Source organism: Chroicocephalus ridibundus, chromosome 2 (assembly GCF_963924245.1).
Source record: "Chroicocephalus ridibundus chromosome 2, bChrRid1.1, whole genome shotgun sequence".
NCBI classification, from domain to species: domain Eukaryota; kingdom Metazoa; phylum Chordata; class Aves; order Charadriiformes; family Laridae; genus Chroicocephalus; species Chroicocephalus ridibundus.
Window position 1 is genome coordinate 24,145,412 of NC_086285.1, and position 24,842 is coordinate 24,170,253.

General features: G+C 35.8%; 1 protein-coding gene across 7 annotated transcripts in view; it reads right to left on the reverse strand.

Annotated features, from left to right (window-relative positions):
• Positions 1–24,842, reverse strand: part of ABCB1 (ATP binding cassette subfamily B member 1) — a 63,211-nt gene that overhangs the window by 6,432 nt on the left and 31,937 nt on the right. For all 7 annotated transcript variants that reach the window (XM_063324769.1, XM_063324773.1, XM_063324771.1 and 4 more), the window contains 15 exons: positions 24,515–24,686; positions 22,748–22,861; positions 21,642–21,752; positions 19,596–19,721; positions 19,205–19,408; positions 18,653–18,823; positions 16,073–16,234; positions 14,434–14,616; positions 13,480–13,626; positions 13,049–13,153; positions 11,039–11,116; positions 9,511–9,594; positions 6,658–6,861; positions 3,367–3,467; positions 1,403–1,543 (listed from right to left, as the gene is read on the reverse strand). In XM_063324769.1, the coding sequence (XP_063180839.1) occupies positions 1,403–1,543; positions 3,367–3,467; positions 6,658–6,861; positions 9,511–9,594; positions 11,039–11,116; positions 13,049–13,153; positions 13,480–13,626; positions 14,434–14,616; positions 16,073–16,234; positions 18,653–18,823; positions 19,205–19,408; positions 19,596–19,721; positions 21,642–21,752; positions 22,748–22,861; positions 24,515–24,686 (2,103 nt within the window). The remainder of the gene's footprint in view (positions 1–1,402; positions 1,544–3,366; positions 3,468–6,657; positions 6,862–9,510; positions 9,595–11,038; positions 11,117–13,048; positions 13,154–13,479; positions 13,627–14,433; positions 14,617–16,072; positions 16,235–18,652; positions 18,824–19,204; positions 19,409–19,595; positions 19,722–21,641; positions 21,753–22,747; positions 22,862–24,514; positions 24,687–24,842) is intronic.

Here is a 24,842-nt window from a genome sequence, read left to right on the forward strand (position 1 = left end):
GGTAATTGACATATGAGACCTCTTAGCCTGTTTTAAGGCAAAGTAAAATTAATTAATTTATATGATTTTTTTATCTTTTGTCTTCAGAGCTATATAAACTAATCTGTTTTATTCTGCATTTGAACAGCCTAGAAGGGCTGACACAGTTTTAGGTCAGACAAACCCTTCCAAATCTAACTGAACCACTGAAAGTTCACTCCCCGAGCTGGCTAGAGATGTTCAGCTAGCAGATGGGATGCAGACACTTTCCAACATCTTCCAGTCAAGAAGAGCTGTGTTGCTGTGTTAACTAACTTTAATCAGGTTGCCAACAAAAAAATGATATGATTGAGGCATTGAGGTCACTGATATCCATACTGGTAGAATCTCATTCTTTTCATACTTGTTTCCATAGACCTGTATTGGGCTATTGCCTCTTAAATTAGAAATTGTGTTTCTTCCGAGTTTATATATGACCTAGAAGAATAGGACTTTGGTTATGATAGGGGGTCTTAGGTATTATGGCAAATGATTGGATAAACAGTGATTATAACCCCAAAATATAAGGGTAAAAAGCTAAGCATAAGCTACTTTAAATTTTGTAGAGTTTCTGTCCTTAAAAGCCTACAAAGTGGCCTTAGAGGGCATAATAGTACATAATTGTACTATTCCTTGTATAATTTCAGATTGCAATGGATACACCTTCTAAGAATACTGCAAATTAGAATCATATTTTATTTGCAGTACCTGTCTAAATCAAAAATAAAATGCTCCACCTGACTATGGGTATGTACAGTACTCTACACACTGTTCTTACATTCAGGGTTCATGCTTTCATTTCACACACAAAATTGGTTCATTGAAGTAAACAAGCTTCTTATCATAATGTAATCTGAAATAATTTAGTCATCCTTCTCTTAGAGTGAACAGCATCTACCCTATGGAATCCTGTTCTCCAATTAATTAATGTGTATTTCAGAGAAGATTTCAAATTTCAATGAATAAACCTGACACAGAAAAAACAAAGACAACGATGACCTATTCTTAAAAAGATTTTTACAATATTATTATGTGTCAATAAACAGGTACAACTATGTTTTTTGCAGAATGTGCAGAGGACCTCACAGCTACACGAACAAAAAGATTGGTGAGAATAAACAAAATGATGTAAGTGGGATACTGTGTCAACCTCTGGAAAACAGAGAAATAGAGAAAAGGAAATCCAAAATCAGACCTACTTGAACAGCTCAGACTCTGTAGTCACCTAGAGAATCCACTTTGTAATATGCTTTCATTATATTTAAGTACAGGAGGACTTGCCTGTTTTCTCATAGCTTAGCCAATGGATTCATGGTATCTCTAGCAGTAAACAAAGAGCTTTCTCTGGACAGTCATATAAAAAGATTGCAAAAGAAATACTTACAAAAACACACTTTTATACTTCATGTGTCCATTTACCACTAGATAGGCACCAAATCGGAAACAGCCAGCATAGGTAAAGAACATCATTGCTTGTGAAAGGGCAAAACAAAATCCAAATATATGTGCCTTCTTCACAGAATTTCTGGAAGAAAGAATGCACATTTTCATGAAAATATGCAATCATACTTAAGTCCTAGTATGCAAAAACCAATAAATTGACTTCAGATGTTACTGTTATGAATGGGAAGTGTACTCATGCCTAAACAACACAATCCCTTGTCTCCTATTAGACTGTGTCCAAGAGAAAAGTTAGTTTTGTTTCCAGAATTTTATTTACTTCCAGGAACAGCTTGGAATATGGGTGCAGAAATGGGTGACACCTTAGCTGCTATATATAATTATTGTCTTACCATCTCATAGTTTGAGCATTAAAACGCTTTACAGTTCAGTCCATGAGTACCACTTTGAAGATGTAAATTTTACTACTGCATCACATAGGAGGAGAAAAAAAAAGAGCAGAACTGTTAGCTCACCTTCAGCCAAAGCCAATTTTTTCTGTCATTTTTTCTTTACTTGCAATTTCGTGTTAACCAAATAACAAAGATACTAAACAGTTCAATATTATACACTTAATGATCTGTTTCTTTTCAATTTTATCAGTGAAAAATCCTCTTTCAAATAAAATTAAGCCGCATGTATGATGCAGAAACTACGTTTTGGATGGTAAAACTATACCTATAACTAAAAGCAAGGCGAGAAAAAAATTTCTGTAACTATGAATTCTACAAGAAAAAAAGAAAATATTTTAATGTTACCGATGCTATTACTAAGTCACAACTGTATGGTTCATTCTGGAAAGAAATCCCAAACCAAAACAAAGGGAGCCAGATTCACAAGTGTGCTTTTTTTTGATTAAGAAGCTGTTGTGACTTCTTTTTTACATAGCTGATTTGTGTACTAATCCAGTGTATAAGAAGTATATCCAGTATATATAATCCAGTATAACAGACTGACTAAACTCAATTTTTATAAAATAGAAACTCTTTGTCTAATCAATGGTTTAACATGCACTGAAACATTAACTGAAAAATGCATGTCCTTTCTCTTCCAGACAAACTGACCCGCAGGGCAATAAATTCTTATTTATACTAGAACAATATTCAGATTAAAGCCTTGGAGCAATCCCATCAGTGTCAATCCTGAGAATGGTTAGGCACTGTTCTACAAGTTAGATATGCACTCAAAACGTAACAGCCTGAGAAAAAAGCTAACGTAGTATCTTTTACATCCTGCATTGTGCTCTCACCCCTCAATTATTATGGTGGATGTATTAGCAGCACCCCTACTTGCCTCCAATCATCTCTGTACGTATGCTGTCGTTTCCTTTACTTTTCTCATGGATGTCTGAAAATTAAACATTTCATTCTAGAACAAATAAAACTTTAATTGACGGTATCTTTTCAGGTTTTTATTTTAAGACTTTTTAATTTTGATTTAGTCCAGGCAGATTTATGTTCCTTTTTTTTTTCAGTCACAAGCCAATAAGTAATTATTGAAATGTTTTCAATCCTATTCATACTTTCAAAAATGGCTTAATGCAATATTCAATTTACATTAAAAAGTTTTAAATTAAATATCTGAAACACTTCAGGTGGGAGGTTAGATTAGGTGACTTCCAAAGCTCACTTAAAACTAACATTTTTCCAAATCAAGTGACATTGCAATAGAAGATACCAATATTATCACAGAAAATTAATTAAATCAAAGGACAAAAATGTTGGCTGGTTGTTGCATTTGTTAATAAAAAAATATGCAAAATGTTTACATTAATTCTGAGGTAATTAAATTATATGTTAAATCATACACACTCACCAAAAAAAATCAATGTTAGTCCAAGTAAATGTTTTTAATTTATTCTATAGTTTAAATACAGATTTTTTTTTGGCTTAGTTATTTTTATTATACCTGTATGGTACATGCAAATGTTCTCCATACATGGACTCAAATTTTGCTTCTCGGGTCAAACCAACAACAGTTCTAATATTTTCTATGGCTTCTGTGGCAATCTGCAATAGAAACACAAATGTTTTAACCAAAAGTTAAGGTTATGTTGCAATTTCTTATTCTAAACTAATAAAAATAGTCTGCTGGAATATAATTTTATATTTTTTATAATTGCTATTAATATTGATTGATATGAAAATGAAGCATTTTACATTTTTCTTTTTATGACAGTGAGATTTTCTGACGATGCTCAGAGTTTTCTGATAAGGCCTCTTTAATGTCCTCCAAATAAGTAGTGAAAAAACATTAGACAGCAATAACAATTATGGAGAAGATACTCTATAAGAAAAAGAGCAATTTAGCTTCCAGCCCACTGAGTTTGGACTATAATCAGTATGTCCAGGTTACTTTTGTGCCGAGACCCTAACTTAGATCTCAGCAGCAAATATTTGATCTGATCAATAATACCTTCTTTAAGCTTGCAGATTCTTTAGACTTGAGTCATTTGCATGCACGAAGGTATCTAGTAACATTTGAAGGCAGTAGATGCATTCCTACGTGAAAGCAACTGATTCAAGGCTTTTACATAGACTGTTAAGTCTATGTAAGTGCTCATAAAGTCTTCCTCAATGACCACACAGTGAGGCTAGGAGGCTGTATGGTCAATTCAGACCATATGCATGTAGAAGAGGATGAGGCTTAGAAATGGCCAACAGAAAACACCTGGAACAATCACATCACTTTAGACACCAGAACTAGTGCCACATCCCTCTGTTCACCTCTGGCTGAAACACTGGGCTTGAGTTTGTGACCTACAAATCGCCTCTGGTTCAATATGTGATATATTGGCTATTCCAGTTGGCCTCAGCTGCTCCGCTGGGAGGGCAGGGATTCCCACATGTACTGTATTATACCTGACAGTCCCATAGGGATGGATGTTTTCAATTTCCTAGTGTATCTATCTCAAATAGATTAAACACATATATCTAGGCTCTATTCAGTTGCCAACCAGTCTCGTTTCTAAGGATAGGTATTTAGCAGGAAAGCTCACTTATGAGCATAGATACTGTACAAATGTACAGTAATAAGTCTGGTCATTGGTCATAGCTAACATAGGTTCACAAGGTGAAAGTCCTGTTCAACTGACTTAATTTCCTTTTATGACAAGGTAACCCATCTAGTTGACCAAGGGAAGTGAGTAGATGTGGGTTTTTTTAATTTTAGCAAAGCTTTTGATACTGTCCCTCACGCTATCTTTCTGGACGAAATGTCTAGCATACAGCTAGACAAGTCCATAATGTACCACTGTGGTACTGTTATCTTTGTTCTAAAATATAGGGATACATTTATCTCATAGTCTCAGTAATGCTCGTGCCACTGTTTGAAAATTTGCACATAATTGACTAACTTATTGACTTGAATGTAATACACAATGTTAATGATAACAAAGAAATTAAATAGATTTTATTGTTAGTTATATTATCTCACCAATACTCAAAGGAATAGTCTTTCTTTTTCGTTAGTAACGTAAGTTCAGCAACCCTTTGCAGAAAGCAAATTTTCCAGGTAGAACCCCCTTTTCATTGAAGAAAATTGATTTTAAAAAACTTGGTAATTGAATAAAATGCCCGTACTGTAGCGCTTGCTCAGGTGGCCTCAGGGGAAACTCACACATTGCTAAGAAAAGAAAAGGTTTTTCTCAAGCTTTGCAAAAAAATGATGAATTTTTGTAACACTTTTGGGAATTCTTCACAATCTGCTGCATTAAGAAAGTCTCTAGTGCCTATTCCAAGAATTGTCAACTTTTTTCTGTCACATCTTACAACAAAACAATATGAAATAAATGTGTAACCATCAGAAAGAAGAAGCAGAAGAAAGGTAGTCAGTTAAAAGGAAAGGAAATGTATCCTTTGGCTTTTATGAAAAAACTCATGGAAAGATCATTACACAGAATTCATTGTGGACTTGGAGGGACAAAAACATTTTTCAGCAACTTTATCTACAGACCCACAATAGGAAGGAAATAAGGAAGGAATAAAGGAAATAAGGAAAGGAAAGAAAGGAAATAAAGGAAATAAGGAACCCAGGAAATAAAGGTTCTTTAAGGAAATAAAGGAAATAAAACCCATCTAGTATATAGGAGTTACCGGTTGGGGGTTCAGATTCAGGCTAAGACACCCGAATTTAGGTGTCTCAGCTACCAGTGTAGTCAATGAATACCTATTCAACAGAACTTAGAAAGCAATTCAGCTGCCTAGGCACTATGTGCCTACCTAGTCTCTTTCTCCATGATTGTCAACTGACATGGGAAGGACTCTAACTCAGATGCCCACATGCAGGTGGCTTGTGCCATTGGAGATGCTCTAGGATACTCAAAACATTTGGGTAAGGCATGGCAGATACAACATAGAACATAAAGTAGACCCATACCCTTCTGAAATGTCAGCTGGAGGCCACCCAGACACTATGGCATCTCCAGTAACTATAAGGGGACATTAGACTGCTAGCACATACACAGACCCATACATTTGAACATCAGATCTGAAGATTAATACCATTCCTTATATGCATGGCCTTAGGTAAACGATTCTCTTCTCAATAACTTTTAAAAACAGTAGGACATATGAAGGGATTTTAGAAAAGTTTTCCCTTGAAGAAAGCAATATCTGGGAAGTGATGGAATAGCTGTTCTGTTCCAAAAGGATTTTTGGAATGAAGTGACATTAAATGCCTTCATTTAATTTCTTAAACAAGAGTCTAGCCTTCTCGCTTTTCAGTTCTCATCTTTCTCTTCCACTCAAGAAATAAAGGAATGGCAAACAGAAACCAGTAGATATATACATATTACCCCTGCAAACATTAATAAGATGAAAGAGAGAAAAAAAAAAGCAGTATAATACATATAAGATAGATGACATGCCAAAAAGGCATGACAAAAGAAAAAGGAGAATGTCAAAATGAAGAGGGCTGCAAAATAAGGAAAACAGAGAAGATCAGAACAGGAAGGAGAAAAGAATGTGCCTGAATAGTGCTTAGCACATTCTGCGGTTTATCGATTATAAAATATCGGTGAATAACGTAAGTCTTCAGTTATGCTTTGCAGGTCCACTAGTGTAACTACATAGAGTCTGGCTGTCTCTGGAACTTAAGTATGATATGTTCTGTGTTTGGAAGTAATACATCCATCAACAATGTGTTGGTAAACGTGACTTCATGCATTAAACAGAAATAGATACACTTCTCTAGACTCACCTTTCCTGCAGCTTCCAGCTCTTTTTTATCTTTTTTAGCATGCCCAGCCAACATCTTCATTTCAATCATTCCTGCCACTGCAATGATTGGCACAACAGCTAAAAGTAGCAGGGTCAGCTGCCAGCCATAAATTAATGATATAATAATTCCAGTCCCCAGGTTAGCTATATTTTGGGCAATTAATGCCAGTCTGACACCAGTTGCCTGGAGGAAGAAAAAAGACATTTCTTGCTGAAGTAACTGCATCCTCAATATGGCAAGCATTTTCACCTATAATATTCCTGATTCTCAAAGCGCTATTTAGAAAGTCTAAACTCAGTTTTGCTATTTTTCAAAATGTGAGTTTCTTAAACGATTTTGTAAAACATTATCTAGATCACATTTAATTCTTCTCTCCCCATATTCTGATTCCTTAAATTTGCACTGCAATTTCTAAATTCTGCTCTTGAAGATGAACAGACTTCAAGCATATCACATATTTACATTTACAGCTAAACATTAACATCTGTCACATTTTGTAGATCGTGCCTCAGTCTTTAACAGTGGAGCGAGCTGTTCCCTGGGCACCTAGCCTCATGAGCTAGGAGACAGGGAGGGGAAGCTGGACGAGGTCATCACAATTAAAGAGGAAGTGATCAGTGACCTGGTACACCGCTTGGATGCACACAGGTCTATGGGACCGGATGGGACCAAGAGTGCTGAAAGAGTTGGCAGACATGCTCGCCAAGCCACTTTGTGTTATTTACCTGAAGTCATGGCTAACTGGGGAGGTCCCAATGGACTGGAAGGTAGCAAATGTAGCACCCATCTACAAGAAAGGCAGAAAGGAGGATCTGGGAAACTATCGACCTGTCAGTCTGACCTCAGTACCAGGGAAGGTCATGGAGCAGATCATCTTGAGTGCCATTACAGGTCATATAATGGACTACCAGGGGATCAGGCCTAGTCAGCATGGGTTTATGAAAGGCAGGTCCTGCCTGATGAACCTGATCCCCTTCTATGACAAGATGACCCAATTACCGGACGAGGGAAAGGCTGTGGGTATTATCTACCTAGACTTTCGAAAAGCATTTGACACTGTTGCCCACAGAATTCTCATGGAAAAACTGGCTGCTCATGGCCTGGATGAGCATACGATCTGCTGGATCAAGCACTGGCTGGATGAATGGTCCCGAAGAGTGGTGGTCAACGGAGTTAAATCCAGCTGGCGGCCGGTCACAAGTGGTGTTCCTCAGGGCTCAGTGTTGGGACCATTTCTGTTTAATGTCTTTATTGATGATCTTGATAAGGACATAGAGTGTATCATCAGCAAGTTTGCAGCTGACACCAAGTTAAGCGGGAGCGTTGATGTGCATGAGGATAGGGAGGCACTACAGAGAGACTTGGATAGATTGGATCGATGGGCCAACGCTAATGGAATGAGCTTCAACAAGGCCAAGTGCCAGGTCGTCCTGCACTTAGGCCACAACAACCCCATGCATCGCTACAGGCTTGGGGAAGTGTGGCTGGAGAGCTGCCTGGCAGAAAAGGACCTGGGGGTTCTAATTGACAAGCGGCTGAACATGAGCCAGCAGTGTGCCCAGGTGGCCAAGAAAGCCAATGGCATCCTGGCTTGTATTAGAAATAGTGTGACCAGCAGAAGGAGGGAGGTGATTGTCCCCCTGTACTCAGCACTGGTGAGGCCACACCTTGAGTATTGTGTCCAGTTCTGGGCACCTCAATACGAGAGAGATATCGAGGTGCTGGAGCGAGTGCAGAGGAGGGCAACGAAGCTGGTGAAGGGCCTGCAGAATAAATCTTATGAGGAGAGATTGAAGGAGCTGGGACTGTTTAGTTTGAGGAAGAGGAGGCTGAGGGGAGACCTCATCACTCTCTACAGCTACTTGAAAGGACATTGTAGAGAGGTTGGTGCTGGTCTCTTCTCACAGGTAATTAGCGATAGAACAAGAGGGAATGGGTTCAAGCTGCAGCAGGGTAGGTGTAGGCTGGACATTAGGGAAAAATTCTTCACAGAAAGAGTGGTCAGACACTGGAATAGGCTGCCCAGGGAGGTGGTGGAGTCACCATCCCTGAATGTGCTTAAGACTCGTTTAGATGTGGTGTTAGGGGATATGGTGTAGGGGAGACCTTTGTAGAGTGGGGTTGATGGTTGGACTCGATGATCCCAAGGGTCTTTTCCAACCTAAATGATTCTATGATTCTATGCAGCTAGCTTTATAAGTCGTCACTTGCAGCCCAATGAGAAGAAAATTAAATGTTTAACTTATAAAGCCAACGATACTACGAATTTCCTCATTTCAGAAAAAAAGCACATAACTTTATGTGGCAGTAAAAATTTACTTAAGCATACACAAATAATTACATTAAGTGCTCTTTAGCCTAATGTTAGACCCCTGAAAGTCCACAAATTACTCCTAAAGAATCTCCTGAAAGTAACAAGGAAAAGGAAGTCTATTGCTATATGTCTTTTTTTTTTCATATAAGGAATCTCTACAATCAAAAACAAAATAAGAGGTCATAAACTGAACAAATTTAGATGCATATTTTTAGGTAAATAAGATAGTTCTAAACAGACTACTTAGATAAAGAAATTCCCAATGAATTTGTATAATAATGAAGATCACAATACAGCACAGTAGTAAATGTAAAAAAAAAGGTTTGTTTGGAAATTATCTTGTTAACGTATATTACCATAATTGTTATAAAACACATCAGTCCATTCTATACCAGCTATCATTTTATAGTAAGTATTAGTTGTCAAAGCCAAGACTTATACAACCAGTCAAACCCAAGCTGTAACTTTATTACGTACTAAACCAAATATGAAAAATTCCAAAACAAAATTTTACTTACTCCTTTCACTTGTGAGGCATCATTAGCAAGTCTTGTAGTTAATGCTCCAGTGCTATTTTTAGGATTATCAAACCAGCCCATGTCCTACAATAGGAAACATTTTTCTTAGGACTAGTTTTTGGACATTTCATATAAATCACAAAGTAAAACTGATGTCTACCTAAAATAACTGAGTTCAGTGTCAGAAGACTGTGTTTGTGGCAGTGCATCAGTTCTGCATATTTAATTAAGTGTAATTCCTTCATTGCACAAGGAATATTTTTAGAAAAAAAAGCGTATGCTTGTGGATGATATGATGCGTACGCTGTCACTGCTGAGAAGGAAGGAGAGCAACCTGGGGGCTTCCCAAAACTAAAATCTCCCCTCCCCCACTGCTGGTGAATCTGCATCTCCTTGGAGAAGTTGACTCTTTAGTCACACTCTCACAATTGCGAAGCTGTTTGGGGATGAATTAAGTGTAAAGCATTTTCAAGGTAAATACTTCCAATTCATTGCTTTGTTTCTCCCCGTATTGAAGAGGGTTATTTGGAAGCTATGAGACAAAAAAAAAAACAAAACAAACTGGTCTACCTGATCAAATTCAATTGTTGAGGTCAGGTACATAGTTTATAATTTATTCACCATGTGACCAAATATGTGATTTAAACTTTCATGTGTAACATGCATTGAATGAAGAACTGGTGATGTAGTACAGGCATTTGTGACCTCAAGATTCGATTGTAAGATTGCTCTTTCATTAGGTTTTCAGTGAGGCTGATCTATAAATCATAGTTTTTCAGACCACAACAGCTTTCTGTCCGCATCACAAATAGGCATGTTCACATGAAGCAAATTCTGTGTCTACTTGTAGCTTTATGTGCAAGACATAAAACCCCAGAAATATTATACTGTATGTTTGAAAATCTAAAATATTGATCCTGAAATCATGCAAGATTAAGGCCAATTTAGAAAACTACATGAATTACTTAGAAACACTATGAAATATTCATATTTTAATTCGCTGAAAGTAGCTTTAGATTTAAGTATACAATTTCACCATTGTATTAACTGGCAACAATTATAGATTTGGGAACTCTTTGAAAGAGACCTTCAATAAATAAATAAAAATGTATCTGTACATATTACAATTTAAATCAGGTATGTGAAGTAAGAGTTACAATGTAAGCTGAATTGCATTGCATTTCTTGAGAGGAGAAAGGGCACTAAGAAAGCAAAGCAGACAAATGAACAAATATTAGGATTCTGCTGGTGCACATCAACTTGTCAGGCCATAGTAACTTGGCTGTAAATCTGAGTCCTTGCAAGGGGTACATAGAAAGCAATTGTATTTGCATTGATTTAAGACTCTCCCTCTAAGGTACTTTGCTTAACCACATGTAACTAACCAAATTGGTTTCTAGACTGATTTAAAGAATCTCCTCTGTAGACAAGTCATAAGAATATATAATGTAGAATATAGTTATTTTATGATATCTATACAATTAATTATTTTTAAAACCCTGGAAATCAAAATATTTGTTATCTTTACCTGTCTAAGCATTGCTTTAAATGCCATGAATCGAAGCCTCATTGTAAGAATTTCTCCAGCTTTGCCAAATGTGAAACCCTATTTGAGAAAAGGTACAATGCTTAGAATACTATGACATTTTTTGTGGTTATTCAATAAATATTTTAGATACATTGTCTCTACAATGTCAAAGTACAAAATATTGCAGTCCTGATTGCACAAAGCAAATATAAAACCAGGTTTAATATTCATAAATTATAGCAGGTTCACAGTACAGACATTCAAATATTATTTCTTTAAAAAATTATGTAGAGCATAAAATATTTCCTAACATTGTTTCACTTGCATGCTTCAAGGAAAAGATCACTAATCAACCATTTGACTTCATTTTTATCTGAGTTGACATAAGTCAGATTTAAACAAGTGGGTTTTAGGCCACTTGTTTTAGGTTAAAGACTTCATAAGGCAATCTGGGTTCATGGAAGCCAAATGCTAATTCCCCATTGACTTCAACAGAATTAAGATTTCTTTCCTGGCATCCTAACATGAACTGAAACAGCTATCAGCAGTAACACATAAGTGACATTTTATAATGAATTGAACATATTTTTAGCCAGATATATGAATCAATTTAACAAGATACAAAAAGCTGGTTAAAATTTTGGGAAGATACCCTCTTCCTACAATTTAGTATGACTTCAGTGTTCATAATTAGCTTTGTTTAGCTCACTACCACCTTTATGTAATTAAAAATATTAATTGTTTGGAATTTACATTTGTGAAATTGAATACTCTTAAAATACAAGCCACAGATGCAACTGGACTATGTGATACTAAGAAAAATTATTATGGCATATTCCAATCAGCAAATATTTCTCAGTTAACTTGGATCATTATCTTTGCTGTACTCCTATACTGTCAGTAAATTTGCACAAATATGTGACAGAAAAAATCAGAAAAGAACACCAGGGAATGGGCACTATATAAAGAGACTATAGGAATATTTTAATTTTTTTTCATTTTCACGAATTTGGTGGTGTTATATCTCAACAAACTCTTCCCACTCATATTTAAAATGTTATGTAAACATTGATAAATTGAGCAAACCTGTCATAGCCATCTACAACTCAGTCTTCTATACTCAAGGATTTCTTGCATGCATGTGCAACAAGACAAATCCGTAAATAAACCAGAAAGTTTTTGTTTGAGATTGTTTACGCTGCTGTCCCAAGTGGACTTTATTATTTCACTGTGCAGGCTCATTTAATGGATAAAAATATATAAACATATCCAGAAATTATAAATCAGTCTACACATGAAAATATTTAAATGCCAAAGTTTGCACCTGTATGATTACTACCTTTTTTCTTTACTGTGGCACTGTTGTAGCAGCCAGATACATATAAGAATTAGGGTAAAGTTGAAATACTTTTTTTGTATAAGTTGAGATGGCTATAGAGATCAGTGAGAGCAGGGGATGGGGTATACTGTTCAACCATTAGTATTTAAGCAGGAGGAGCTGAGTATCAGCATGACGGATGTTACTTGAGGAATGGGGTCTGAGAATCTTTGGAGGGGTTCACATAAGACTTGAATGGGAAGGGGTTAGGGGAGTGAGAAATTGGAGAGAAAAGGCAGGGGATTGGTAAATTTGCCATTATTAACAGATTTAAATAGGAGGGCTTGAGGGTGAAAAGGTATAATGTAAAGGCTGGAGGGGTTGGCTGTTAGGTGGCGACAGAAAAAAGAGTGAGAGAATCCAGAGTTTCATGCTGAGATGTGTTTGACTGCTGAAGAAGAAGGGAAATTCTGAAGTTAAGAAGTCAGAATAGGTCGGAAGGTCTCTAAGACATGAGAAACTCTAGGTCAAAAAAGATTCAGTTTAGCACAAGGCACATCTAGAACCATAAATGCAGGTTCTGGTTTAAGTTGGAGAAATGTATTAAGAAGATAAAAATTTTTAGTAAATTTCAGATCTGGTTTGTAAAACATGATGAACAATTATAATAAAGCTAAAATAACAAAACATACCTGAAAAAAGAAAGTAAAAAAGGAAATGATCCCAAGTACTAAAAACAGCAGAGAATATAAGTTGCTCTTTTCTCTTAAAATGTTGTCATCGGTTTCTGAAAAAATCTATAAAGTAATATTTAAAACAACATTTTTTAAAATCAACTAATAATCTAAAATACTCCCTTATTTCTCAATAACTATGTCTGGTAGTCATTTGCATTCACATAAAATTGAGCATATGTTACATGTGATTATAGGTATAACAAGTAAATTTCAGGTTGTACCAAGATTTTTAGGATTTTGTAAATCTCATATAATTCTTCATATTTTTTGTAATAGTGCTTCATCCACTCCTCAGCTTCATTATGCCGTGATTTTTTAAGAATTGGTTTAATTAAAGATGCATTTTGTGGGCTTTATAGTTTTTTGCATATTTTATTCAAACTTACCCCTATAATTTCTGAAAATATGATTGCAAATGCAGGTTGTAAAGCTCCATTGATAATTGCACACAAAGTTCCAGCTACAAAGTATGGCCATTCAGTTTTGTTCAACTTCATAATTTTCAGAAATGAAGCTGGAGGTAATTCTTCACCCTAAAAAATAAGAATTCTGTTAGGACAAACATGCATGTATTTGGAGAAATACGGAGAAAAAGAGAGATTAATAGTCAATTTCCTACTCCCAGAATCTACTCAGGGGAATTAAAAAATGTATACTTTTTAATAACACCAATAATTAACTGATTCTACACGTCTTTTTATTATTTTAATACAAAGAAAAAAGAGCTGTTAGAATATATCCACAGCTCTTGTAATCATATTTTAGTTTATCTATATCATTTTCATTGATTAATACTCTTGGTATTGGTCAATGGTGACCGAATTATTGATTCTGGGCATATTGATGTGTGTAATCCATGACTAGATTAATTAAAGTAATTGTTTGTTAAGCAATTTATAATGGCAAAGTATTTGCTGCAAATTTGAATGCAATTATATTCGTTGTATGATTTTTTTGGTAAGGTTCCCTCTAAGAGTTTTTTGTTGGGCCAAATGTTCTGTTTCTGATCCAAAAATGAATGTTTAATCTGTATAGACTATGTCTGTATTATGCAAATAAATGTAAGTATATTTCTTTTATAGCAAATTGGTTTTCAAGAATAAACTCCTTCCTGTTATAGAGCTTTTATTTGTATAATCATTCATGGTGAGAATAACAAACCAAGTTATGAATATTACCAGTAAAAGGCTATTTAGAATTAGAAAATTCTCATATTTTATTCACCCCTACCAAATGCCTCCTTCTTCTTGTACCTTTGTAGAGCAGGATAATGAATTTAATTTTAACATAGTTTATTGAAAGGAATAAAAGTTCACTAACACCTTTGCAAAGACACTTACAGGTGAAGTAGTTTTCTCATCAGAATCATCATTTTCTGCTCCTGGCTTTTTCATGCTTCTCCGTGTTGATCGTCTTCTCAATCCCTTTGTAAAGGATTCTTCAAATTCTGTTTCAGATTCACTTTTTTTGACACTAAGTACATTCTCATATACTCCTGATGATGGAGCTTCAGCTTCTATTGCCTAATAGAGGAAAGAACATGATGCTAAAAGTAATTACACATATATTACTTTGAACTTTCAAAACTGTGAGGTAATCAAAGTAAAACTAACTTTGTATTGTTTCAGTGGAAAGAGATATGGGGGAAACAATATATAATGCTATAAAGCGGATATGAAATCTGTATTATATTTGAGTAGATCTCTATCTTCACAGCTTGATTAATATATAAGAGCATCCCACTCACAAGAAAATACTTAAAGTGGCAGGCAGGGGAGTGGAAGTAGCTGCTCTTTTTTTTATGAATTAACTCCTAACAGACTTTTAAATTGAACGTAAACCATTTGCAACCATCTTGTGATCTTTTTGAATGAGTTCTCAGTGGATACACTGTTTATTCATGAAGTGAGACAAAATTACCCTTCCTTACTGCAAAACAGTTTAAAAACGACTTAAAAAGTAATAAGGAAGTTCAGGATGGAACAGGTCAAAAAGAGATTTTAACTGAAAAATTTGAATGCTCTGGAAAAGAGCCCTACTTTTGGGGGTAGTTTTGCCAGTCTCTTTGACAGAATAAATAAATGTCTACCCACCACTAAGATATTTAATACCAACAGATTCCAAGTTGCCTTCGACTTGTATTTCTTTTTATTTTCCCAGAAAGTTTTTATTTCTTACTGCTTTTTGTACCTCTAATAAAAAGAACTTCTTTTTGCTTTCTTTTCGCTTTCTTTTCATTTTCTTGTTATTTTCCATTTTTTTAAATTTTCTTTCCATTTCCTAATTTTTCCCATTATCACGTTTGCTTGAATACAAAGTTACTTTGAATCTAAGGTGACCAAACGAATCCTCATAGTTATTTTCTGAAGAAATGTTTTAATCAGCCTAGTTTACTCTTTTCAGTCTGACATACTGACATAGCAGTTTCACTTCCTTTAATGGGCGTAGTGGTTATGCAGTAGAACACTAGTAGATGTAGAAGAACTTTAAAAGTGTACATATTTTTGCACTCAGTATAGCTGGAGTATTTTACTTTTTCTCCTATTCTTCCATATTTTTTTATTTAGAAAGAAGTTCAGTATGAAGGACTATAATTAAACAGTTTAAAATATGCATGCTGTATTCCTCCTATACCAGCTACTGTGTTTTACCTTTGATCATAGGCTAAGAACAAGCAATGGAATAGCAAACTACTGTAGTCAGCTGCTCTACATTAACTGCATGAAAGGAAAATATAGAATAATCTTTTAAGCTTAAATCCCTAGAGGATTAAAAATGTACTATCCTGAGTTTAAATAGGTCTGGCGTCAAAACTAGTGGTCTCTCTCAAATTACTGCTCTGCTTTCAAAATACATTTCAGTTTTTTTGGTGTTGACAAAATAGGCTGTAGAATTCCCCATACTTCTGAGAGTATACAATAACCTTGGACATGGAATACAAAAAAGAAAACTAGGCAAAAGCTAGCAAGAAAAAAGTACCTGCATGTTTACGAGTTTGTAGTAGATTCCCTTTCTCTCGAGCAATTTAAAATGATTCCCTTGTTCTGTTATCACTCCACCTTCAAATACAGCTATATGGTCTGCATTTCTGACTGTTGACAGTCGGTGAGCTACTACAACCGTGGTGCGTCCTTCCCTTGCCTAGAAAAAACAATATTTAATATGAGTATTTCTAAGTATATTCAAAAATTGTTCATTTTCATCTTAGAGCTGAGTAAGACCTAAGGGAAACATTAACATTGTTCACAGAAAAATATAACTTTCCAAAAAAAAATTAAAAAAGATATTTCAATGGGTACCTTAAAGCAGAAATATAATCTTTAGCATGAAAATTAACATTAGAGACAATCTTTTACTGTGGCACATAAAAACATCAAATTTTGATCACAGACATTTAAAAAAATTGTCAATATTCAAAATTTTAGAATGTAATGATATTACAAACCTTAAAATTTTAACAATGCTAAAAGTTTTTATATTTAAGTCCATATTTGTTCATTTAAGCCTTAAAATCTGTGAAGGATAGCTTATATTTGGAAGCTTATATTTGTAAGAAAATATTTCACACCGATGTTTCAAAAATTTCAGTGTTTTAAGCTTTAAGTCATTGCTGACTCAAGTAGCTTCAGTGAAAAGAAAATTGTCTATAATTTCATGTGAAATACATGTCAACTAACTATCTATCTTTGGATTCTTACAAGCCTATTGCACATAATATATCAAATGTCACAGCTTGCTGTTGTAATTACCAGGCTGTATTAAAATGATCAAACAACTTTTAGTTTAAGTAATCAAAGTAATGATCCCAAGTACTGGAATTTTGTTGGAACCTGGATGGACTTCATCGTCAGTGATGTGCTTCAAGGGTCCATACTGGGATCTATTCTATTTAATATCTTCATCATTGATATAGATAAATGGGATTGAGTGCACACTCAGCACGTCTGCAGATGACACCAAGATGAGTGGTGCAGTTGATTCGCTTGAGGGAAGTGATGGCATCCAGAGGGACCTTGACAGACTTGAGGAGTGGGCACATGTGAGCCTCACAAAGTTCAACAAGGTCAAGTGCAAGGCCGTGCCTCTCAGCCAGGGTAATCCTCAATATCAATACAGACTGACGCATGAAGGGATTGAGAGCTGCCCTCCAGAGAAGGATTTGGGAATACTGGTGGAAGAAAAATTGGATATTAGCCAACTATTTCCACTTGCAGCTCAGAAAGCCAATCGTATCCTGGGCTGCATCAAAAGAAGCATGGCTAGCAAGTTGAGGGAGGTGATTCTGCCCCTCTACTTTGCTCTGGTGAGACCCCACCTGGAGTACTGCGTCCAGCTGTGGAGTCCCCAATACAAGAAAGACATGAACTTGCTAGAGTGGGTCCAGAGGAGGGCCACAAAAATGATCAGAGGGCTAAAAGACCTCTCCTATGAAGACAGGCTGAGAGAATTGGGGTTGTTCAGTCTGGAATAGTGAAAGCTCTGAGGAGACCTTATTGTGGCCTTTCAGTATATGAAGGGGGCTTATAAGATGGGTGGAGAGAGACTTTTTACCAGGGCCTGTAGAGGCAGGAGAATGGATGATGGTTTTAAACTGAAAGAGAGAAGATTTCCACTGGATACAAGGAAGATATTTTTTACAATGAAGGTGGTGAGACATTGGAACAGGTTGCCCAGAGAAGTTGTGGGTCTCCATCATAGGAAGTGTTGAAAATTACGTTGGACAGGGCTTTGAGCAACCTGATCTTGTGAAAGATGTCCGTGTCCGTGGCAAAGGGGTTTGGCCAGATGATCTTTAAAGATCTCTTCCAACCCAAACCACTCTATGATACTATGATTCCCTAGTTCTTCTCCAAAAGTTTATGGGGATCCAAATTTATAAGGTAACGTGACCAAGAAAAGGTAGACAAACAACTCCTCTATTAAATGTGTTTCCATTAATAATTGTCCTCAAACTGTCTTTCTCTATCCAACAGCAGCAGGCAGCATTACAGTACTCCAGCAGAATCCAACTGAGTAAATTCAGAATACCATTTGTGAGTAGAGCCCCACCACGAATTTACAGACTCCTGAGTTGCACCAGCGATCAGCTGTCCCTTAGTGATGCAGCTCTACACTAAGAACAAAGCAAGCACCTAGAGGTATTCATGTTAACTGAAGCAAATGCTTCCTTGGAGCGTTTCCTGCCAAATTACTGCTACAATCACTTATGACATGCTGATAGCACTCACCTTGTCTGTCAGGCTTCAACACAAGTTAACTAAGTAGGTGCCTGACAACAATATGCATGTCTGTAAGACAGATAATTTCAGGGGATGGTATTTACACCAAGAAAATGTTGATTGAAGCTTAATAATGCAGAAAATATAATTTGATCTTCTCACTTGAAACAAGATTCCTGCAGGATCTCAAAAATTCTCTGCACAGAGAACACTTGGCAAATCCAAGTTTACCTTTTGTGTTTTAAGGGTGTCTATTTCTTGGAGGTCTTTCAACAAATGTCTGAAAAAAAGGTAAATGTTAGGCTCCTGCCTACCTGCTGCATTTCAAAATACTACTGACCTTGTCCAGTGCTGCCTGCACAACTGATTCACTCTCAGTATCCAAAGCTGACGTTGCCTCATCAAGAAGAAGAATTTTAGGATTGCGAACCAGAGCTCGGGCAATTGCTATTCTTTGCTTCTGGCCTCCACTCAGCTGTGCCCCTCTTTCTCCAACCACGGTTTCAAACTTCTGCAAGACAAACACACATGTTTCCAAAACATTCTGTGGCACAGTCCTTTCACCAAAGAAAGGCAGTGTAAAGAAAATGCACATCAATGTTAGGAACCCTGACAGCATCTTCTTCTTCTAAAACACTACAGGATAAACACCCACTTGGATATACCTACCTAATTGTTTGTGGCCCTGGAATTCTAATAGTTCTTCAAATGCTCATCAAGCCATGAACTAAAGACTTAAAATTAACATTATTCTCAAAAGTTATGAGGAAGTTCTGCATATTCATAGCTCTGGAAAACAGCTTCCTCTGTTTACAAGAATCCCTTTTAAGGAACTATTTGGCACAAGCAGCTTTAGGAGAAATTATTTCAGCAGGATGACTGGTTTGCTTACTTTGGGTAGCTTCATGATGAAGTCATAAGCGTTCGCTTCCTTGGTAGCTTTTTCAATCTCTTCCATGGTCACATCCTCACGGCCATAACGAATGTTTTCTGCAATGGTAGTAGCAAAGAGCACAGGCTCCTGATTCACCACACCAATAATCTCCCGCAGATACCTTACATTTAAGGTCTTAATATCCTGCCCGTCAATGGTCACCTAAACAAAAGGAAGCAGACAAAAACTGTTTGTTAAGTGTTCTGGTCAAGGAACCTCTCTCCCCAGGTTTCTCCAAGCCTTTTTAGAGGAGACTTTCCCATGTCATTGGAACAAGGGCAGTGAGACCGGAACTAGACTTGCAACAACTGTGACGCACTGAGCAGTCCTCTCGCTTGAGGTATCTTACCGTGCCTTCCTTGGGATCATAAAATCTCTGGATGAGCTGAACAGTCGTACTTTTCCCACAGCCACTGCCACCAACCAGGGCCACTGTCTGGCCACAGCTAATCTTGAGATTCAAGCCCTTCAGTATCTGTGCATGTAAGAAAGGTGGTGAAAAACGTAACAGTATGTAAAAATGTCAGTGTAGATTTGAAGACACCCTAAAGACTACAATAAAATGTCCTTTGTGTTTACAGCAGAATCTGGTAAAAAATAAAATTTATAAACATGTGAGATTAAATTTTGGCTAACTAATTACTTCACCTTAATTTTCTTAATATTTACATCACAATTGATCCAATATCAATGTACTATACAACATACTTCACAATTACCCATATCATGAACCAATTCATATGACAAAATAACAATAACATGATTACTACCCATAACAAAAATACAGTATAGAAAAAATATGATGCAATATTTCTGTATTATGTTGCCTCACTTTTTTTCTTTAATGCACCATGCTAACTACAGAAAAACTATTGTACAGTAAAAGTCACAGTTAAAAGTGACAGAATATACTCTACATTGTTTTGGAGGAAATGCCATTTCAGTAACCTTGAAGTACCCTTAATTTTTCCCCTTTTGATTGGAATTGCTGGTGGGACTTCTTTACAACAGTGACATTTCATTGCACGATATATGACCTTTTTGTACTAGTTACCATAAAATACAGCATTTCATAGCCATTGAAGATACAAAGTTTTGCCTTTCTTGTGACTCTTACAAAGGGTAAATGTAGCTCTTTGGTGCCATGTAATTGCTCTTTCATTTTATTTTTAAGAATATAACCTATATTAGACTGTGTAGTAAGGCTTGAGAACAGATACACAGTTATCATGTCCATGCCATGTATACTTAATTTAGCCCACCTAGTAAAAAGATACAGGAAAAAAGGAATAAAGTGGTTTTGTTTCTGCTTTACACTGACAAAAGGTGTACAGGAGTCTGTACAGCTTTCGCTACTCTGCAAAACTTCTGTGGTTGGAAACATATATTGAAATGAGAAAAGTATATTTTTTGCTAATTAGTCTTCTAGAAGGACTAGACTTCAATGAACTATGCATACCTGAATGCCAGCACCTGTATCATGGCTAAGTGCATTTTTCCATTTTAAATGTACGGCGTTGCACCGGTACGTTCCAATACTCTCCCAATGTACTCCCCAATACCTTGTAGCCCTGTGTCCTTGTCACTGTCTCTTTCTTCCTAAATTTCTACCCTCAGCGCGACTGCTGCCTCTTCACCCTTAGTACCAGTATTTGTGTGCTTTACAAGTGAAATATATCTAACTGTTTAGGAACAAGAGGCACAGAAAAATCATAACTTTTAGTATGTCTTATTTTGCTATAATATTTTTAGATCAAAGCAAGAAGACCAATGTAAGTAATAACAATTGAAAAATTATGAAGCAGCCTTATTTAATCTTCTGGTCATAATGCTATATAGATCATTTAGTCTATCGACCTTATATATAATAAACAAATCTAATGTAAATAAAGGAGAAAATGGAAGCTGATCGAAAACTTGTGGATTACCACTGATTTCAGTGGACTATTGATCAGAACCTTTTTCCTATACCAAAATAAAATCCGTAATTAAATCCATTTAGGCTGCTTCTAACAACTTAAATCAAACAGAGAAGAGAGAGTAAGGACAGCAAATAAATTAGGTACTTTTGAAACCTACTATCTAGTTATTATTACTATACACAAACATGGGTTAGATGCATAAATTAAGATTCTGATAGCAATAAATCTTTAAGTTTTATTGCATAGCCACACTGACTATAGCTTTAGACCATAAAATATTCAGAAAATTTAACATGCTTAGCTAACGTGTAAATAATTCTAGCTAAAATCACCATGATGGGAAGGTAGATTCATATAAATTAGACAAACAACTTAGAATTGTTATATTCGCACTTTTCAACTTTTGACTTTTTTTTCCTAACAAATGATCCACATGTTTAACTGTAATATGCATAAAGCTTCATTTACAGTACCTCAACATCTGGTCTGGATGGATAATTGAAGTAAACATTTTGGAATTCCAAGTTCCCTTTAATGTGGTCTGGTTTATAACCTGTATCTGAATAACTATCAATTTGAGGTTCCTGTGCAAATAAAATAAAGAAATAAATAAATAACCCCCCACAACTTATTTCCTAATTATTTTTTTCACAAAGAAGCCCTAGAGTACACCATTATTCTGCGGAGATATTAAATGTAATTTTAAAGTAATTTAGGTGAGATTTCTGAAACATGTAAATTGCATGATGCTTTGCAGTTTCATTACTACACTGATGATCTGCTCATGCAAGAATACTGTAATAATTTCTCCATTTAAGCTTTTGTGTGAATTTATTACATTGACTTTAAAACTGTACCCACAGCTGGACATAATTCAAGATCAATTTCACTGCCTGCTGATTAACCTGAGCAGATCATCTCCAATAAGCTGTTCATACTTTGTTCATTTATAGCTTTGCCCTTTCTGCTGAAACAATTTGTGTAAGAAAGAACTAATCCAGTGACCATTAAGCAGAAACAGAGTTCTTAATTATCACTGGTTTTGTTTCTATCCAGTCAAGAACTTGAAGCATGTCTTAACCATAATCCAAACCATGAAATTGTATTTCATAGAGCTTCATTAGTGAGTAAAATCCCAGCTTCCCTAATTTCAGACTCTCTTGGCAATTGAAGTACATATCCAGATTACCAGGTTGTGTTTTATTGATTTGCCAACACTCACGCTACTGGGGGTGCCACTGATACCTTGAAACCTATGCTCATATACCTACATTGGCTGTAATCACATATCTATATAGCACTATAGATGTGCCCTTCATGATACAAACATTAGAGGATACCTCCAACACCAAGTGATTTAGAGATCCAGTACTTATACCCTTGAAGAAAGAACTGATAACTCTAGAAGACAAAGAGGAACTGACCAATAATTACACATTCTACCAGCTTTTATGTTTATAATTCTGCTTATTTTACACCATTATTTACTCTTACTAATTTCATATGCATAAATAGTGCCTGTACTTTAAAAAGAAGGGTCTCTCAATTTTGAAATGAGAGTGAGGGCAAAGATACTCACGTTGTCTATGATATTAAAGACTGTGTAGGCAGCTCCTCTTGCGCTAGCAAATGCCTCTATGCTTGGAGCAGTCTGTCCAATGCTGAAAGCTCCAATCAATACAGAGAAAAAGACCTGAAAGAAATGTTTGTGGTGACTTACATAAATTCTTATATAAGCAGAGAATTACATTTATTTGTTTACGTTAGATATCTTTGGGTCAGGAGTCTCCACGCCTGTTAACAGACGTTTAAGGAATCTGGAATTAAAGAAAAAATGAAAGAGTCTCTCTTAAACAGAGAATAACATTAAGAAAAGGGCTTTTTAAGGTTCAGCTGAGAACTGAGTTCCTGCACAATGTGAATGTTGCAAACATATTGTTAAGAAGTGAAAAAGTGATCAAGACCTGCGAAATCTATGCCAGAAAATATATAGTTAGACTTGATGTCTGAGGATTTATTGTACTAATTCATTGTTTGGCAAAAGATGTTCCCAAGACCAGAAAGTATATTGCATGCCTTCCAGTAGAAGACAGATACGCAAAGCACTATCATTCTGCTTTCAAAGTGACAATGAAATAAAAGTATACAAATCCAACTTCTCCCTCACAAAGTAATAAAGGGTCCCTCTGCTGGAATGAAAGAGAGTGAGTGCAAGCAAGCAAGAAAAAAACAGAAAAAGACAAAATATATTATTTTCTCAGGGAAGCATAGTTTGTTTCTTTCAGCTAGTATCAAAACAAAAGTAATAAAAACACACTGTTCAAACAGAGATCATAATAAGAGCCATAGTACATCAGAGCAAAGGTCCATCACCTTTTCTCCAACAGTGGCTATTCACAGACATGATACCTAATAAGGCAACACCCTCCCATTCATATTACAAAAAGACCATTCAAATGAACTACAACATAGACAACAGAAACTGCAAATACTTTGAACTGAAAAAATTACACAGAAGGGCACGAACCTCACTGAGATGTTCTATCTGCCAGCCTGCCTTTAAAAAAAATTAGGCAGGTTCAAACTAGCCAATAACACACATCAGAGGCATTTTTCGCAAACGTCAGTGATTCATAAATAAAACATAGTTTAAAAAAGATATAAATATATATATAGGGTTTCCTGTCTGGGTTTCATCACAGTTAACAAAGTTATTCTTCTTACCATATGGGTTTGATATCTCATATGAAACTAGAATGGTTGCCACATTGAGATAAGTATTTACATTATGATTTATGAGTTATGGTTTTCTTTCTTTGGTTAGTTGGTGACATATTTCCTAGTCACAAGTACATTTTTCTCCCACTTGATTTCTAAAAATACTGAGAAGTGATTCCAAGCTCTCATGGAGCAAAATATAAGAAAAGTATTGATAATATGATCTACTTAGACCACACAACAGCTAAAAAAAAAGCATTTGCCTCCGCATCCTGAAAATACATTCAGCCCCACAAATCTGAAAACAAATATCAACTAGGAAGGATACTGTACTTCAGTTTTTGATTGAACTGTTTTTATGTCAGTCTGATCTTATGGAAGTCAGAAAAGATGTAGAAACAGTTGAAAATAATATATGTTTTATTTGGCTTGATGTAGACTTTGAGATAATATAGAAACAATGTGTAGACTTTTGTGGTGAGAATCTTTTGGTTAAGAAGAAGGGATGCTATTTTGCCAATTTTGGCACATAATTCTTACTAAACTCAAATAAGTTCCAAATATACACTTTGATGTATTTCCTTTAGTATTTCTCTCTATTGATGGGAATTTACTCATTAATACTTACTGTAAGAACATTGCCAATAGTGTAATCATCAGCGATGACCAAGGTTGTTCCATACCAGAAGGCCAGTGCATATGATGCATAGATCAGTAAGAAAGCAGCACCCATAGAAATATTAGATGTAATAGCCTTTTTTATTCCAATCTTTTTAGCATCTTCTAAATTTTTATAGTATCTGGAAGAAAGATAGAAGTTTAAAGCAGACTCAGACTTGTACCATGGCCTACAGCACCAAAACCTCAGTGGATTAATCAGAAAAAGAACACTCACAAAGTACAAGATATATAAAATATATAATCCTAAGACTGTACAAAGGTAAGCCTGGCAGTCA